The following is a 20,802-nucleotide window of genomic DNA, read 5'->3' as shown; positions in this document are numbered from 1 at the left end:
ACTTTTAAATGTAGATGTAAAACCACTGGTGAGGCCTATGCTTACCCAGTGCTATGTGTCATCTGGTGCCCCCTTATTTGCTAGTCTAAATAACAGCCAGACTAGGCACTGCTATAGGGGATGCCCAATTGTTGCCCACCACTTGCTCACTCCATAGATAAACCAGCAGTAACTCTTTATGCTTCTTTCTAGGCAACCTCTACCTCTACCTGGATGCTTGGAGCTGTAGTTCTGCCACAGCTGAAGCACTGATGGTTTCCAGGCCTTCATCTTACGCTTCTCCAAGAATACACAGGTACTGGATCTATTATCTGGACACTCAAGGTCATTCTGTATACTGGGGCACCATTCTATAAGGCTACTAAACCAAATGTAGACATTAAAAACCCAAGAAAGATTGTTTTGCCACCAACATGGAGCGCAGTCTCCATCAAGTACAAAGTACTGCTTGTACAATGCCTCTTTATGTTGCACATCTTTATGTACATTCCTTTTTTTGTTTTTATTTAATTCCAAGATATTTAAGGATACATGTTCTTTTAACATCAATAAATTTTGTTACAACAGCGCCAACTGCTGGTCATTTCCCACCAGTCTGACCACCGAGTAGTCAAGGAAGTTGTCAGGAGAAAGAAAGAGGGCTGGTTTGATTTTTTCTGCTGGTTAGGAAAGATTTGAGAAAGGTTTCTAATTTTTTTCCTATGCAGAAGACCATCAGAGCAGCCTTTTTCTTTCTCCTGACAACTTCCTTGACTACTTGGTGGTCAGACTGGTTGGAAAAATCATTGTTAATAGTACATGTAACCTTAAATATCTTGGAGTTAAATAAAAATAAATAATGAATGTACATGGCAAATGTTCTTAGAATAACACCCTCATCAATTTTACATTCACTTATTTTTAAGGTTTACTTATCCTTTAAAGGATATGTAAACCTTAAAAATAAGTGAATGTAACATTGATGAGGGGGCTATTCTAAGCACTTCCGCAATGTACATTTGTTATTATTTTTTTTTTTTAGCTCCAAGATATTAAGAGATACATGTAATGTTAATATAAATGAATTTTGTTACAACAGCTCCACCTGCTGGTCAGTTTTCACCAGTCTGACCACCAAGTACCAGGAAACATCAGAAGAGGCTGGCACAAGCCTGGACCTAGTAGTAGAGCCGGAGTCAGATTTTTTCCCTTTTGACATATTTATTTATACTTTGTATTATGTACTCCTTAATTAAGTTAATCTAAGCATTTTCTAGCCTTGGAGTGTGTCTAATGGGTCCCATTGTTCAACAGATTTGAATGTGTTTTATTGGATACTGAAGTTTCTCTTTTTCTTGATTGGCACGCCTGGTAGCACCACCTATTGGTTTCCCATTGGCTTCCTCTCTTTTAAATATCCTGTATGTAGTGTTCAAAGTTTAGCCTATGACTAAGTGTCCCTGGTAGACACGAAACGCATCTGGCTTTGGTTCTTAATTATGGAGAATACAATGTAAGCTTTTTAACCTTTTACAACCTGACTCCGGCTCTACTACTTTGTGGGTCCAGGCTTGTGCCGGCCTCTTCTGATGGAAGATGGTGGTGTTTGCTCCCTTTGCTGAAGGTCTGAGGTGTGTGCACCCGGACCCACCGTATATAGGTAAGCTCATCTAAACGCATCTAATATACTCTATATACTGGCTTCACATTTGTATAGTTTGACCACCAAGTAGTCAAGGAAGTTGTCAGGAGAAAGAAAGAGGCTGCTCTGATGTTCTTCTGCTTAGGAAAAAAATTAGAAACCTTTCTCAAATCTTACCTAACCAGCAAAAAAATAACCATCAAACCAGCCCTCTTTCATTCTCCTGACAACTTCCTTGACTACTTGGTGGTCAGACTGGTGGGAAAATGACCAGCAGGTGGCGCTGTTGTAACACAATTCATTCATATTAACAGCACATGTATTCCAAGGTGATCCTGATCCCTCTGCCGCCTGAGGCATCTTGCTCCCTCCCCTATGTGGTCTGGAGGGGGGTCGACAAGGGTGGCGGACAGGGCCAGGACACTAGCGTGAGATCATAATTGCGCTCTTTGCGCTAGCAGAGCCAAATTTCTGTTTGAAAACCGGCTCTTAAAGTACCAGGAGCTGAATTTTTGCCACCCCTGGTACCTAGTGGGACGCTGCCGCGTTATGCGAGTTATTGGCGCAGTGCCCCTGTGTATCCCTTAATATCTTGGAATTAAAAGATAATTAAAAAATTAATGTACATGGCAAAAGTGCTGAGTACAGCCCCCTCATCAATTTTACATTCACTTATTTTTAAAGTTCCTTTGCTATGGATTTTCTCATGGAATCATTTTCTAGCATGGAGCGATGGGCAGAACAGTGTGAACCCGCCTGCCTCCCCCTCGGGTCCTCTAGTAATGCCACCAGATAAAAGCGAATTAAGTCGGTTGGCAGACACCACCGCAAATTGAAGTGGTGTGAAAGAAAAGCAAAATATTAGATGTCACCTGTCCAAACACAGACCCATTTACTCGCCTCACAAAGAAAAAAAAAACAGTTTTCAATTTCAGCCTTTTTTCCCAAACCTTTGGGTTGTTTTTTTGGAAGGAAACTGAAAGCTGCAGGAAGCACAGGCTGTGTTGTCACTTATCTCCCATTGTGTTTGGATCAATAGGAGAAATCAAATCTGCCTGGCTAGATTGCTTTCCCAGCGCCCGACCTGTAACATCAGCCTCGTTGTGTCAGGGCTCAGGCTGGGGAGTGTGATACGGAGCATTGTTTCTGATCCGGTGACTATAGAAGGCTTTCCAGGACAGCTGGGAGATAGAGCCCCGTAATGCACCTTATTCTCTGCCGCCTGAGAACGAGAAGCTGTTTTTTTAATTCCTCCCTTCTTTTCTTCTCCCTTCCAAGGATGACAGATGCACCATAAACAATCACGTCACATCAATGGCTTTGCCTGGACAAAAGCAGCTTTGGGATTGACAGAAGGAAACAACAAAAAGGGAGGAGAGTTGGGTTTTTTTTTTGGATAGAGTCACCTGAAACTTTAGACTTTAAAAGCATCTCCTGTGGCTTGCCTTGCAGGTACTCACCTTCCTGCTCCGCCGGCTTCTAAGGCACGTACACTACCCTGAAACCCGAGCTGGACTGAAAGACGATAACGGTGGAAAGAATGGAAACGGCTATCGGATTCTTCCCGCCTTCCACGGCTGTAGGCGGTGGGGTTCACAAGGCTTCATACATCACAAAGAGACATGAGAAAACCAAGGGCAGGGTCATGTGCCGGGGTCAAGTGATTTCGTTGATGACGCCAGTTTGCACCTGACGCATTTCACATTCATGCAGTAGCAATGGAAGTAAAAATGCAAAACGCGTGCACATGAACGGGTATCTTGTTAAAGTTACTTGAGCTGAAACACCTCCCTTGCATGGAGTGCGAATGCACCTGCCCAGTCTAAATAGTGTGCAAGTTGCGACTGCTGACAATCGGAATTACTGGCAATTCCAGGATTCCCATGGTTGCATCAGTAGCCGCCATAGATTTGCACCGAGTGAATCACATGCTAAAGCTGTTTTTGATGCCAAACAATCGACTCCCCACAATCCGCACTGCAACCTGTATTGGTTGGAAATGCAGAGGATGCAACAGTTTGTGGTTGCATTGACACTAGAATTGGGGGGAAACAACAATGCATTTGTGTCCAAAAACTGCACTTTGCACACTGTACTGCATCTAACATGGGCACCATCACCCCTAAATGCCTGTTAAGTTGTGTCCCCTACCCACGGTCAGACTGGTGGTCCATGGTCCACCGGACTTCCATCTCAGGGGCCTCCACATCCCCTGAGGGCCCCAAAAAAGTATCTGATGCCAGAACCCTCGCTCTCCCCACGTACCTTTAACTTATGTTTTTTTGTCTTTTGAGGCCACAGTTTTTGTTGTGGAGTCCCGCTGGCCCAGTCCAACCTTATCCCTACCAAAGTGTCATAACTAGAGGGCCAAGAGGAGACCATGCCAAGCAGCTTTCTGTACAGGTATGCGATCTAGCGATGCGTGAATTTGCGGCAAATTTTGCCCGATCATCCGAAAGGTAGCTCGAGTCAAAATCGGCACGTGTCAAAACTATTCAGATGCTCATTGACTTTAACACCAGCGTCAAATTTGACGCAGGCTTCAATTTTCAGGTTTCATGAATTTTTCACAATTTTATAGATGTTTCGATAATTTTGCCGGAAATTTGTGAATTTTTCAGCGAAGCGAAATGGGAGAAATTCGCCCATCATTAGCGCCATCCGGTATCTGGAAACCCATTTTCCAGAATGCTTCCGAATTATTATGGGCCATCCCCCACAGACTCCAGTTTATAAAAATAATCTAAATGTTTAAAAATGATTAGCTTTTCTATGTAATAATAAAACAGTCACTTGTACTTGACCCCAACTAAGATATAATTAATCCTTATTGGAGGCAAAACCAGCCTATTGGGTTTATTTAATGTTTATATGATTTTCTAGTAGACTTAACGGGTTGTGTAATATAAGGTGCAAAGTTTGCAGCAAACATCTTATTGGTTGCTCCTGGGCAAACCTTGTGCCTTTTATTTAGGGTTGCCATCTGGCGGGTATTTTACTGGCCTGGCCGGTAAAAATAATGGTTGAGCCCAATGTTATTAAATAGGGAAAAAAGATAAATATATAGGAAGGTCAGTGATCCCAATGTTATTAATAGGGAATAAAGATAAATATATAGGAAGGTCAGTGATCCCAATGTTATTAATAGGGAATAAAGATAAATATATAGGAAGGTCAGTGATCCAATGTTATTAATAGGGAATAAAGATAAATATATAGGAAGGCCAGTGATATGATCCAATGTTATTAATAGGGAATAAAGATAAATATATAGGAAGGTCAGTGATCCCAATGTTATTAATAGGGAAAAAAGATAAATATATAGGAAGGTCAGTGATATGATCCCAATGTTATTAATAGGGAATAAGATAAATTATATAGGAAGGTCCAGTGATCCCAATGTTATTATAGGGAATAAAGATAAATATATAGGAAGGTCAGTGATATGATCCCAATGTTTATTAATAGGGAATAAAGATAAATATATAGGAGGCAGTGATATGATCCCAATGTTATTAATAGGGAATAAAGATAAATATATAGGAAGGCCTGTGATATGATCCCAATGTTATTAATAGGAAAAAGATAAATATATAGGAAGGCCAGTGATCCCAATGTTATTAATAGGGAAAAAAGATAAATATATAGGAAGGCCTGTGATATGATCCCAATGTTATTAATAGGGAAAAAAGATAAATATATAGGAAGGCCGGTATTTTTTTGGCAGAAAAGGTGGCAACCCTACTTTTATTACGTATGGGGTTAAAGAGTTAATTAGGGAAATATCAATTATCTGTGGTTCCATACCAGCGTCCAACATTCTGGATAACAGGTCCCATACCTGTATTATGCTACAAGTTGTAGTACAGCAACAGTATTAGGGCTGCTAGTTACACAATGTAAATAAAGGTATGGGATCTACTGCCCTGAAGCCGTATATTAAGAGCAAATAAATACAGAAATGCCATCTCCCATTGTTTCCAAACAATTCTTCTTTTTATTATGATATCCTATTTGACAGTATGAATAAAACACAGGTATGAAACCTGATAACCAGAAAGCTCTGAATTACCGGAAAACCATTTAACATTAAGTTCTTATAAGCAAATAATTCTAATTTTTTTTCTCTGCATTTCAGGTAATAGACCATATACTGTTGCTATCACACCGTCACTGCAATTGAATCTGCATTTTTGGCCAACACTGGGGATCATGCCCTACTGATACTTGGCAGCCGAGCAGAGATCTGTCCGTCCTTTACAGAAATGTCATAGTGACAAAGGTTACAGCGTCCGTCTGTCTGAGATCGAGCAGCTTAGCACAGTGTAGCACACAATCATTAATGCATCAATCTCTGTCCTGGGGAGGTTGGTATGACCCAGAACATTTAGTGGAAATCTGCTGCAATTACATAACACAACTTTATTGCCCAGCTCAGCCTGGCACTGTGATTCTATAGCCTGGCACTGTGATTCTATAGCCTTGAACTGTGATTCTATAGCCTGGCACTGTCATTCTATAGCCTGGCACTGTGATTCTATAGCCTGGCACTGTCATTCTATAGCCTGGCACTGTCATTCTATAGCCTGGCACTGTGATTCTATAGCCTGGCACTGCCATTCTATAGCCTGGCACTCTGATTATATAGCCTGGCACTGTGATTCTATAACCTGGCTCTGTCATTCTATAGCCTGGCACTGTGATTCTATAGCCTGGCACTCTGATTATATAGCCTGGCACTGTGATTATATAGCCTGGCACTCTGATTCTATAGCCTGGCACTGTGATTCTATAGCCTGGCACTCTGATTATATAGCCTGGCACTGTGATTATATAGCCTGGCACTCTGATTCTATAGCCTGGCACTGTGATTCTATAGCCTGGCACTGTGATTCTATAGCCTGGCACTGTGATTCTATAGCCTGGCACTCTGATTCTATAGCCTGGCACTGTGATTCTATAGCCTGGCTCTGTCATTCTATAGCCTGGCACTGTGATTCTATAGCCTGGCTCTGTCATTCTATAGCCCTGGCAACTGTGATTCTATAGCCTGGCACTGTGATTCTATAGCCTGGCACTGTGATTCTATAGCCTGGCACTGTGATTCTATAGCCTGGCACTGCCATTCTATAGCCTGGCACTCTGATTATATAGCCTGGCACTGTGATTATATAGCCTGGCACTCTGATTCTATAGCCTGGCACTGTGATTCTATAGCCTGGCACTGTGATTCTATAGCCTGGCACTGTGATTCTATAGCCTGGCACTCTGATTCTATAGCCTGGCACTGTGATTCTATAGCCTTGCTCTGTCATTCTATAGCCTGGCACTGTGATTCTATAGCCTGGCTCTGTCATTCTATAGCCTGGCACTGTGATTCTATAGCCTGGCACTGTGATTCTATAGCCTGGCACTGTGATTCTATAGCCTGGCACTCTGATTCTATAGCCTGGCACTGTGATTCTATAGCCTGGCACTGTGATTCTATAGCCTGGCACTGTGATTCTATAGCCTGGCACTCTGATTCTATAGCCTGGCACTGTGATTCTATAGCCTTGCTCTGTCATTCTATAGCCTGGCACTGTGATTCTATAGCCTGGCTCTGTCATTCTATAGCCTGGCACTGTGATTCTATAGCCTGGCTCTGTCATTCTATAGCCTGGCACTGTGATTCTATAGCCTGGCTCTGTCATTCTATAGCCTGGCACTGTGATTCTATAGCCTGGCACTGTGATTCTATAGCCTGGCACTCTGATTCTATAGCCTGGCACTCTGATTCTATAGCCTGGCACTGTCAAGGTATGAAGATCCATATTACAGAAAGATCTGTTATCCGGAAACCCCCAGGTCCTGAGCATTCTGGATAACAGGTCCAATACCTGTAATAGTGAAATAAAATTGAATGAGTCTTTGAAAGCAAAGAAACCTGTGTGGCTCCACAGCCCTCAAAATGGTACAGGTATGAGAGCCAGAAATCACCAAATAAGGGAAGGCCGTCTCCCATAGACTCCATTTTGTCCAAATAATCCAAATTTTTAAACATGATTTCCTTTGTGTAATAATAAAACAGTAGCTTGTACTTGATCCCAACTAAGATATAATTAATCCTTATTACCTGATTTTCTAGTAGACTTAAAGGGGTTGTGCACCTTTGAGTTAACTTTTATTATGACATAGGGAGTGATATTCTGAGACAATTGCAATTGGTTTTCATTTCAACCATGCATTTAAATGAATAAGAGACTGGAATATGAATAGGAGAGGCCTGAAAAAAAGATAAGTAATACAAAGTTGCAGTAACAATAAATGTGAAGCCTTACAGAGCATTTGTTTTTAAGATGGGGTCAGTGACCCCCATTTGAAAGCTGGAAAGAGTCAGAAGAAATAGTGAAGGCCAATTGAGAAGTTTCTTAGATTTGGCCATTCTATAACATACTAAAAGTTAACTTGTAATTCCCTTTAAGGAGGAGGCTCCTGGGCACCTATATATTAGGTTTTTTAAAGAAAACAAACTCTCTCTAGCCACGGACGGAAGTCTTGCCTTGTAAATCCAGTGGTGGAGCTGGGGGTGAGGGGTTTAGGGCGCATTGTGGAGCGGCACCTGCAGAAGTGACACGTGTAACAGGAAGTGATGTCACACACAACTTGGGGACGGCCTAAGGTCTGTGGTATTAGCAGGTGCCGCACACTGAGATGTGCCTGAAAATAGGCTCCTGAACTGGGGTGGGTACCTGCAATAATGTGAGTATTTCCTGGGTGTGAGTAGGATTTTCAGATGCAGATATGGGTTCAGGTGCAGGAATCAAAGGGGTCGATCACCTTTAAATTAGACCAGGGTCAGACTGGAATGCCAAGTAAAATCCCTGCGGACCTGGTCCTGCACTGCCAGTCCCACTGCTCCACTGGAAGGCCTTGGCCAAAGGGACAAAATGTGCTGCTTCATGCAGAGGATCTGTGCTTGGGGGTGGGGGCTAGAGGTTGGGTACCTCAATGAACCTCCAAACTGTCTTCTTTTTTGCGGGGCAGTCACGATTTTGACAGCTCAACCTGCAGTCTCAGATTGTTACTGAAATGTCCTGACTTTCTCCTTCATCTCCTGCACTGAACAGCCAGAAAAAGATACAACGTTTCATAAACTTAATTGGCTTTTGGCAGAGAGCCCAGAATACGTAGCAGGTAGAGTCCTGCAGTGTGTTGGGTACGTGCGGGTTACCCTCAAAAACCTGTGGGTTGCAGGTAGAAGTTCAGGGTGCGCAACAGACACGGGTCGCGGTTATGTGGGTTTGCGGGTCGCGGTTCGGGCCGCGCGTCTTCTCAATAGTGATTTTTACTCCTTTTTTCTGATCACGCCAACTTCCGATGATGTCACTTCCGGTTTACAATGACAGCACTTCCTGATTCTTGATGGTCATCGGGTCTGGGTTGCAGATAAGATACTTGCGGGTCAGGTCGGGTAGCGGGTGGCCAAGCGGGTGCAGGTCCGAGCAAGTCTCAAGTGGCAGGTGCACTTCGATACTTTTGTAACAATTTAAGATAAGCAAAGAAACAAGTTTAACTATTTAAGATAAGCAGGTCTCTTGGGAAAACTGTGAGTTGCAGCTTAAAGGGCAATTCACCTTCATTAGCAAAACTGTAATAACATAAAAACCACAGAAATGTGTTCAAACTTTCATAACCTGCCAAATTTTGTAAAATTAACATGGTAATTAGGGGGTGTGGCCTAAAAAAGGCATCGTAACAAAAACTAGCTGCGGCCCGCACGGCAAATGTTTTTGTCCCTCTTTCTATTTCCAAAATGTTGGGAGGTGTGCCTCGGTTTGACACTGATGTAGACACTGATATGATGAGACCATTTGCAATTGGTCTCTATTTTTTATGATCTTTGAATTATTTAGCTTTTCATTTAGCAGCTCCATTTCTGCTAGTCCCGTTTACCCTAGCAACCAGACGGTGGAGGGAATGAGAGACTGGAAGTTCAAAAAGAGATGGCCTGAGAAATCAGATTGGAGTCAGTGACCTCCGTTAGTTCAAATTTCTATTAAAAAAATAGAGAGCAACTGGAAAGCTTTTAAAAACAGGACATTCTATGACAAACTAAAAGTTAACTATTTTTTCTGCACTGATTCACTTCTGACGTGCAGTCTAGTTCATCATCTTTAAATAAAATTGTGCTATTATATACATAGACCTATTTTAAGCAACATTTCAATTGGTCTGGATTTTTTTATTTTGTACGGCTCGTGTTATTAAGGCAGATGGAATGATGTGTAATGCAGCCAGCAGAGGGATGAAATCACTCCCAGCGCCTTGGCATGATAGGGTTAAGTCCGCAGCACAAACTAAAGGAGATTATTAGGATGTGCTACATTTTCCTCGAGGGGGGGAAGTAGAATACAAGTGTCATGTTAGTGAAAGGCATTGAACTCATTGGAGCCCATGGGAATTAATCCTCCCTGAATGAGTTCCCAGGGAATTACACCCAGGCTTAAAGTCAGGGCAACCTTTTGTCAAGTATAGAAATTAATTAATTGTTCCCTTCACCCTGGAGCTCCTTATTTCTCAATATTCTACTCCGCTGTCTCATTGGGATCTGACGCCCCCTACAGGGAGGGTTTCTCAGGCGAACCCAGGGAATTGAGAGTGAGTCCCCCCCCCAACTCTGTTTTGGAATGAAAAGGGTCATTGTCTGAACTCAGATGATACACAGTAACTTGTGTCTCCCCCTGGAATCAGCTCAGAGTCGTCCATAAGGGGTGCAATATTGACCATGGACTGGCGGATTCTCTATGAATTAGTGATGTGCAGGTAGAGAAAAACAATCCTAACCCGCGGGGCGGGGCCTGAGTATATAAATTGAGGTGCACAGAGGAGTAAGTGGGGCAGAGGAAGGCTGTGGGTGGGGTGAATAGAGGCTAAAGTTCAGCCCAAACCCTCCTGTGGCCCAAAGACGTCATGTGGAAGCTGCCAAATCCCCCCCCCAACCTGCAGGTAAACTTGCGGGTCCTGAGGGCTTCACGGTGGCCCCCACATCACTACTATGAGTCTATGGTATCTTAGTGTTTGGTATTTAGACACAATGGACAGAGCACATACGTGTGACATACACAGTGTGACCCCCTTTCTATTGAACAAAAACAACAGCAGGAAGCGAAAAGAACCTGTGGCCCCTATAAATGTCCTTCTCTACAGATACTGGCCAACATGGTCACCACTGGTTACATTATCAAACACGTCTGATCAATGAAGCAACTGGCACCCAAACATACTGTCAGGACTGTGTGCCCAACATATATGTATCATACACAACATACATGAATCATACACAACATACATGTATCATACACAACATGCATGTATCATACACAACATACATGACTCATACACAACATACATGTATCATACACAACATGCATGTATCATACACAACATGCATGAATCATACACAACATACATGAATCATACACAACATACACAACATACATGTATCATACACAACATACATGTATCATACACAACATACATGTATCATACACAACATGCATGAATCATACACAACATACATGAATCATACACAACATACACAACATACATGTGCCATACGCAACATACATGTATCATACACAACATACACAACATACATGTATCATGCACAACATACATGAATCATAACAATATACATGAATCATACACAACATACACAACATACATGTGCCATACACAACATACATGTATCATACACGACATACATGTATCATACACAACATACATGTATCATACACAACATACATGTATCATACACAACATCATGAATCATACACAACATACATGAATCATACACAACATACAGAACATACATGTGCCATACACAACATACATGTATCATACACAACATACATGTATCATGCACAACATACATGAATCATAAACAACTATACATGAATCATACACAACATACACAACATACGTGTATCATACACAACATACACAACATACATGTATCATGCACAACATACATGAATCATAAACAATATACATGTATCATGCACAACATACATGAATCATAAACAATATACATGAATCATACACAACATACATGAATCATACACAACATATATGTATCATACCCAACATGTATCATACACAACATACACAACTACACGTATCATACACAACATACATGTATCATACACAACATACATGTATCATACACAACATACATGAATCATACACAACATACATGTATCATACACAACATACATGAATCATAAACAATATACATGAATCATACACAACATACATGAATCATACACAACATATATGTATCATACCCAACATACATGTATCATACACAACATACACAACATACACGTATCATACACAACATACATGTATCATACACAACATACATGTATCATACACAACATACATGAATCATACACAACATACATGTATCATACACAACATACAGCAGCACTTTACACCACTGCTGCCCAACTTATAGCCATTCAGTTAAAGTACAGCACCCAGTAAAGCCAAATTCTAACAAATAACATAACATATAACGTAGTATTTTATAAAAATAGCTAATTTTTAAGCAACTGCCCTTAATTTTTTCTTTTTGATATTTATTGAAATATTTGCCTTCTTCTTTCCAGCTTTCAAATGAGGGTCACTGACCCCATCTATAAAAAACAATGCTCTGTAAGGCTACAAATGTATTGTTATTGATACTTTTTATTACTGATCCTTCTATTCCGGCCTCTCCTATTCATATTCCAGTCTCTTATTCAAATCAGTGCATGGTTGCTAGAGGAATTTGGACCCTAGCATCCAGATTCCTGAAACTGCAAACTGAAGAGCTGCTGAATAAATAAAAAGCTAAATAACTCAAAAACCACAAATAATAAAAAATGAAAACCAATAGCAAATTTTCAGAATATCCCTCTCTACATCCTACTAACAGTTAATTTAAAGGTAAAATAAAACCCTTTAAGGCAAGCTGAATGTCAGATGTGCTTATGCCGCTAAGTATGGGGCAGGGTGCAAAATGCAAAATGTAAAAAACGCGTCAGGTTGCAGTAGATTTTTACATTTTGAACACTCCCAGCATTTAGTAAATGAGGCCTAAACGTCAACCGCAGAACAGTGGGTTCTGGGAATGTACTAAAATGTTTTTGGGTCCCCGTCAGGAAAATTTGCTCCCAATTCTAACCAGTAAAACCATAATCCACACAATGTTGACATTGTAGGACCCGTACCCGACCCAACACACAAACAAGTGGGATTCTTGGTACAATAAATTCAGTAAAGCTGTTTTACAAGGTCTTGCGTGTGTCCCGCATGAACTGTTTCACCCACACCCAACCTGAATGCACCACGTGTGCTCACATTTCAGCCACAAACCGCGAGTGTCGGGTTGACCTGCAGCAGTCCCTATTTGCATACCACCCAACTGTCACGTTTTTTTGCGGGACAGTCCCGATTTTCCTTTTTTCGGATTGTTATTGAAATGTCCCGACTTTCTCTTTGATCTCCTGCACTGAACAGCCAGAGAAAGATACAAAGTTTCTATTGGCTTTTGGCAGAGAGCCCAGAATATGTGGCAGCTGCACTTAGATACATTTGTAACCCTTTAAGATAAGCAAAGAAACAATTGTAGCCATTTAAGATAAGCAGGTCTCTTGGGGAAACTGTGACTTGCAGCTTAAAGGGCAATTCACCTTCATTAACAAAACTGTAATAACACATAAAAACCACAGAAATGTGTTCAAACTTTCATATCACAGTGATCCCCAGACAGTAGCTCGTGAGCAACATGTTACTCTCCAACCTCTTGGATGTTGCTCTCAGGGTCCTCAAAGCAGAGGCTTATTTTGAAATTCCAGGCTTGGAGGCGACTTTTAATTGCGCAAAAACTAAGAATAGTGTAGTGCCAAGTAGAGTCTCTTGTAGGTTTCCAGTCCACAAAGGGGCTACCGAATAGCCAATCACAGCCCTTATTTGGCACCCAGGGACTTTTTTATGCTTGTGTTGCTCCCCAACTCTTTTTACATTTGAATGTGGCTCATGGCTGTAAAAGGTTGGGGACTCCTGCTTCATAACCTGCCAAATGTTGTAACCTGAACATTAGGGGGTGTGGCCACAAAACGGGCGTGGTTCTAACAATGTCACCACTCTCTGCGCAGCAAATCTTTTTGTCCCTTTTTCTACATCCAAAATGTTAGGAGGTAAAGCATTTGGTTTAGGATGGGTCTCTACAGGCCCCCTTTAAAAGACAACTAAACCCTAAAAATGAATAGGGCTAAAAATGGCATATTTTATATAGTGAACTTATTGCACCAGTCTAAAGTTTGAGCTTGTCAATAGCAGCAATGATCCAGGACTTCAAACTTGTCACTGGGGGTCACCATCTTGGAAAGTGTCTGTGACACTCACATGCTCAGTGGGCTCTGATTGGCTGTTGAGAAGCTAAGCTTAGGGCTCGTCACTAATTATCCAGCAGAAAATGAGCTTCCCTGGCTGTAATATAAGCTGATGCTACAGGTTTGCTGAGTATTAAATTCTGATGCTAATTGCACTGGTTTCTGTGCTGCCATGTAGTAATTATCTGTATTAATTACTAATCAGCCTTATATTGTGACATTTCTATTCTATATGTACTGTATATTGTGAGTGGGTCCCTAAGCTCAGTAAGTGACAGCAGCACAGAGCATGTGCAGTGAATCAGCAGAAAAGAAGATGGGGAGCTACTGGGGCATCTTTGGAGACACAGATCTTTACTGCTAAAGGGCTGTGGTTGCCTTGGGCTGGTACAGAAGCACAAAACATAATGTACAACATTTCTAACTACTTCTTTAGTCAAACTTTAGTTATCCTTTAATACTGCAGCTAAAATGGACTACAGAAATTAATAAAATGTGAATAATTCTTTCTTTTAAGTTCTTTGGGTCATGAAACTGACTCCCAGGCTTATTATGGGCCATTTTAAAACAATGAGGAAAGTCGTATATGATCATATAAATAACTGCAGTAGGGGGTACATTACCCAGAATGCATTTGGCCTCCTCTCCATGGCTTGGCCTATAGTTGTGACTGTTTCCCCCATGTTTGTCGTTACTGACAGTGCGATGCAGCTCCCGGGTTGGAAGGGGTTAGAGCTTCTCATAGAGACTCAGACCTGTATGATCTGTGGCCTGGGCCAGGCAGCTGCAGCTCTCTGCGTGGGATTAGCTATTTTAACCCAAGGTAACAGGCAAATACTTCAGTGGCAACGATCTGTAACATTGACCTTGGCTGTCAGGAAGGAACCAATGTAATTGGAGGCCCCACTGGCAGTGAATGGGGAAATAAATATGGCTCTAAAAGCCGCTGTACCATTACATGTCAGTAACACGGTATGTGGAAAGGCTCAAGGGAAAGTCAGTGGAAGCAGTTTTTCAGGAATAATGGGTTCGGGTTGTTGAATGGGTTCCACGAGCGGTGGCAGAGAGGCCCAGTTCAGCGTAGGATTTTTAAAACTATAAAGGAAAATAACTCACCAGGAAAAAGGTGCATGTCCTACATCATTTCATACACACAATAAACATGGAAGGTGAGGGGGCTGCAATGGGCTCAAGAATGTTCCCTCCTTCTCCTTTTATACAACCTTCTATTAAAGTAACAGTAACACAGAATAACAAATAGTTAAAGTAGTATATAAGTTTATATAAAATATAACGCTGCTGTGTTGCCATGGGGCAGCCAATCAAGCACGGATACACAGTAGATAACGATAAGTACTACTATAGTTTATATAAACAAGCTGCTGTGTAGCCATGGGGGCAGCCATTCAAAGCAAGGATAACACAGTAGATAACAGATAAGTACTACTTAGTTTATATAAACAACTGCTGTGTAGCCATGGGGGCAGCCATTCAAGCACAGGATACACAATAGATAACAGATAAGTACTACTTATTCAAAGCTGAAAAAGGAGAAAAGGCACAGGTTACACAGCAGCTAACAAATAAGCTCTGTAGCATCAAGGGCTTATCGGTATCGACTTTAATCCGTCAACCCCCGGGTAACATCAGTGTATAAAACATGTTACTATGTATTACTAGAATCTTGCTGAAGTGCTATTCACCAGGTGAAATAAAACTTTTGATCAAGATCTGCTAATGGCTTCCCAGCTAAAGCTTTAATAAACTTATAGACTTATCTGTTATCTACTTTATCCTGTGCTTAAATGGCAGCCCTGGCTACACAGCAGCTTCTTATATAAACTATAGTAGTACTTATCTGTTATCTATTGTGTATCCTGTGCTTGAATGGCTGCCCCCATGGCTACACAGCAGTTTGTTTATATAAACTATAGTAGTACTTATCTGTTATCTACTGTGTATCCTGTGCTTGAATGGCTGCCCCCATGGCTACACAGCAGCTTGTTTATATAAACTATAGTAGTACTTATCTGTTATCTACTGTGTATCCTGTGCTTGAATGGCTGCCCCCATGGCTACACAGCAGCTTGTTTATATAAACTATAGTAGTACTTATCTGTTATCTACTGTGTATCCTGTGCTTGAATGGCTGTCCCCATGACTACACAGCAGCTTGTTTATATAAACTATAGTAGTACTTATCTCTTATCTACTGTGTATCCTGTGCTTGAATGGCTGTCCCCATGACTACACAGCAGCTTGTTTATATAAACTATAGTAGTGTTGCTGATGCAAACATATCTGTTTTACCAGTGCATTATATTGTCATTACTTTAAAAATCTTTCATTTTTTTGGTGTTACTGTTCCTTTAAGTGGTACTTATAGTATTCGTATTCTACAGAATGGGGCCAGGCGGCCTCTCATTTGCATTAATTGGAATCTGCAATGAATTCTGTGCTTTAAGGGTAATTGTACGCATCAGCAACCACCAGAAGAAGCCACTACACATGGGGCAATTCATAGTGTTTTATTGCCTTATTGCTTCTAATGTTCTTCTAAATGTTCCAGTTCATTGAAATCTACCTGATCCTGTCTCAACCTTGACTCTCACAATGTGCCATGAGCCAAATGTTGTGCTGCCTCCCCCCTACACGGATATGAGAAATATAATAATAATGCCAATTAAATCTGTAAATACAGAGGGCAAGTCGACACAAACCAGTGTAACAAATAAGCACTTACCTCAAATTGGGGTAACAGTCACCCTGCTATAGTTCCAGGGGTACCCAGGGCACAAATAAGCACTCACCCCAAATCTCCCCCTAACTGACCTTCAGACTGGGCCCCCTTAGCTCATAACAAGGTTACAGATATATAGAAACATTGGGGTAACAGTCACCCTGCTATAGTTCTAGGGGTACCCAGGGTACAAATAAGCACTCACCCCAAAACTCCCCCTAACTGATCTTCAGGCTGGGCCCCCTTAGCTCATAACAAGGTTACAGATATATAGATACATTGGGGTAACAGTCATCCTGCTATAGTTCCAGGGGTACCCAGGGTACAAATAAGCACTCACCCCAAATCTCCCCCTAACTGACCTTCAGACTGGGCCCCCTTAGCTCATAATAAGGTTACAGATATATAGAAACATTGGGGTAACAGTCACCCTGCTATAGTTCCAGGGGTACCCAGGGCACAAATAATGACTCACCCCAAATCTCCCCCTAACTGGACTTCAGGCTGGACCCCCTTAGCTCATAACAAGGTTACAGATATATAGAAACATTGGGGTAACAGTCACCCTGCTATAGTTCCAGGGGTACCCAGGGACAAATAAGCACTCACCCCAAATCTCCCCCTAATTGGCCTTCAAGCTGGGCTCCCTTAGCTCATAACAAGATTACATATAAGTAAAAACATTGGGGTAACAGTCACCCTGCTAAAAGTGTATCCTGGGCAGCAAATTAGAATATATGTCAAATCTCACCCTAATTGGCCAATTTGCAGTGGGTCAATATTTATAAGGTTAATATGAATGACAAAAATAATTAGCCCCACTAACCTGAAAAAGAACATGTAGAGCGCAGATGTGATGCAAAATAAAAGGACCTGCAAAAAAAAAACAAAAAAACAAGAAGACAAATGAATTCCGTGGTACACAGAACTGTTAAAATAATGTAAACATTGTAGAAGCTAAAGGTGGCCATACTCTATAAGATCCGCTCGTTTGACAAGGTCGCCAAACGAGCGGATCTTTACCCGATATGCCCACTAACGGCTGGGCAATATCGGATGATCGGATTACAATAGTACGAATGGGCTCCGACGGGTCGCAGGACCGCATAAACTAGCCGATGCGTTCCTGCTCCTGCATCGTACAAAAAAAAATCAAACTTGACCAATCGATATCTGCCCAATTTTTGGCCTGATATCGATCAGGAGGACCCGTCTGGAGCCCCCAGACATGGGCAGATAAGCAGCAGAATCGGTCTAAAGGACCGGTATCGGCAGCTTTCATCTGCCCGTGTATGGCCACCTTAAGTCATACCATTGAGTAAAACAAGTCACAAGAACCAATATAGGGTGTCAAGCCAAACACACCAACATTCACCAATCAACATTCCAACATGGGAACAAGAGATACATGTTTGCTTTTCTCCTCATTCCCCTCCATACTTCTCCCCACATCCATCCGATCCTTCTCAAATCTGCCCATAACCTTATGCACTTTTAGGTGAGCTCAGTCTCTTCGGACATTGTTCGGGCTACAGCAGCAAAGCTGGGATTGTTGGTGGGCATGGTTTTGTACAAATAAAGTGATGATAAATATATGTCCAGTTCTGTAGTATTAGGCCAAGAAAATAATGTTTACCCTACTCCTTTATCTGGATCGGATGTGTAGACAAGTAAGGGAGGAATGGTGAGCTGGAGCGGTCTTTTTTTCAGCATTTTATTTTACAGCATGTCTTCATATATACATGATTCTTCTGAAAGCCCAACCAAATGTTGGACTACAAATAAGGTTCTGAACAGGATAAAGTCTGTAAACCTTTGTCTAGCACATACTATTATTTAAACCATATATTATTGCCGAGATGCTGCACATCAATAGGCATGGGATTAAGTCTTCTCGCATGATGACTGGGAAATAACCATGCTATTCTAGGGGATCCTCTGGCCATTACAGCTCTGTAACTGTAGATATTGTTGATTGAAGGAGTCCCAAACTATACTCTTGGACAAGGACCCTACAAAATGTATTGACCACTGATAATGGTGATTGCTATATATCAATATGACATACCAAAATGGTCACCCCACCTTCACGCCTTCCCTCGGAAAATTAACGTTATTGTAAATCCTTAATTCTTTCCTCGAGGGGAAAACAGGGTTTCCAAAAGGAAGCAAACAAGAACTATAAACAGGGTTTTAAGGGCATAACAAGAGTTTGTCCAGTCCTGGGCCATTTTCAGCCTTCTGGAATTCCTTCTGGTCTGCAAGGCTGGGATTTGTCATGATGAAATAGCTGTTATTTATACGTGGAAGTGTGTGACATACAACTTGGCAGCCGATTAATCCCAGCTTTAGGGCTCTACTTAATCACCGTCTGATGGTACAGTAATTAGGCTGCAATCTGTCATTCAAAGTGTGGCCAAGTTCCAGATCTCAGTCCCATTTGCTGAGAATAAGAGAAGGGCTAAGGCAGCTCCCCACATGTTGTTGCCAAACTACAATCTACTATCAATGTGATGTAGTAGAGGCTGCGTATCCCTAGTATATGATGATTTACCAAAATATTGATATGCTTCTGCATTTTAGTCCAAAGAGCATGATCATGGAGAAAAAGTGTCCGGACAAGATCACAGGAAGAATACAGAGATTCCATGAACATAGTGCTCTGGTTGAAACTTGAACCCAAGACCCCTGAGACAGTAATGCTAACCCATGTGCCCACCCTTTGACAAATGTATGAATTTGCTGCCTACAGATCTCCTTGTTCCAACCTCATCTCAGAACTTGACCTTAAACTTGGTCACCAAATAACCCAAGTCTTGTTCAAAAACTGGTTCGTTTTGAACCAACAATCTGATGACACAGACAGCCTGTGAAGAGCAGCCATAAATAATACAACGGTTGATATGGTTACCATACATGAGATCATTTTGGTCCCATACATGAGACCATGGTCTGTGAATTCAACTAAAGGTGGCCATAGACGCACTGATAATATCGTAGGAGAAATTAGTTTTGTACGATATTATCGGTGCATCTATGGCCACCTATTCGGTGCATGTATGGTAGGAGACAATACAACCGATATCAGCAGAAGACTTGGGGCAGATTTATTTGAGGGCAAAGTGGCTAATAATAGCGTCAATTCTCTAGCGTTACTGCCCGCAGGGTCATTGCCAACAGGAGCAGGCATCACTTCGCTAGTGAAAGAGATAAACACTAATGGTCATTCACACTCTATCACCAGGCGACAATTCGCTCTGGCGAATGGACATTACTCCGCAAATTCAATGAAATTCGGATTTTACTGAACGTTATCTCTTTCGCCAGACTTGACTTCACCAGCTCAGACCAGGCGAAGTGCACTGGAGTACATAGATCTTCCTCAATCTTTTGTTACTTAGAGTACAGCATATTTTTTAGTAGAAAAAGCTTCAAAGTCCAAAAAATGCTGCCGTCTTTTCCTTTTTTCATAGTGTGAGTGATTGCCTGCAAAAGTCCTTGAAAAATGTTTTGGGTAACCGCGGTTTCTAACATATGGAACATAAACTATACAGTGGGCTCATGTGTAGGGCATTATAAGAACTCTATTGTCTTTATTAAGGTTCCCTGGACTTGTGTAATGTAATGTATTTGCTGCAACATATACGTCCATTCAACTTTATAATTTCCCGCCGTATGCAAATTAACCTGATTGAAAGACCTCTAGCAAATTTGCGCTAGGCAGAAATGAATGCTAGTGCATCTTCGCTTTCAATTGTTCACATTGCCGAGGTAAGGCTAGCAAAATGTCGCCAGCGTTCTGCGCCCACAACGGAACTCCGCATTCCAGTCAATTAGTGTTGTCGGAGCAAATTTTCGAATGGCGAAGTGTAACAATGGGTGCGAAGCAGTCACTGGCGAATTTTTGTCCTTGAGTAAATCTGCCCCTTGGAGGTCAGTCGGCTCGTCGATTGGGCTTGCTGGAAAATCAGCCATTGTTAGTGCTGAATCGTCAGACACAGGTAGAATTCTATTGTTTC

General features: G+C 41.6%; 1 protein-coding gene across 1 annotated transcript in view; it reads right to left on the bottom strand.

Moving 5' to 3' along the window:
• Positions 1–20,802, bottom strand: part of tmem135.L (transmembrane protein 135 L homeolog) — a 259,711-nt gene that overhangs the window by 42,749 nt on the left and 196,160 nt on the right. Inside the window, 1 exon segment of the mRNA NM_001092072.1 lies at positions 17,610–17,656. Within this exon segment, the coding sequence (NP_001085541.1) occupies positions 17,610–17,656 (47 nt within the window).

The sequence above is a fragment of the Xenopus laevis genome, chromosome 2L (assembly GCF_017654675.1).
Source record: "Xenopus laevis strain J_2021 chromosome 2L, Xenopus_laevis_v10.1, whole genome shotgun sequence".
NCBI classification, from domain to species: Eukaryota; Metazoa; Chordata; class Amphibia; order Anura; family Pipidae; genus Xenopus; species Xenopus laevis.
Note: the sequence above shows the minus strand (reverse complement) of the source record. Positions and strands in the feature narration are given on the sequence as shown.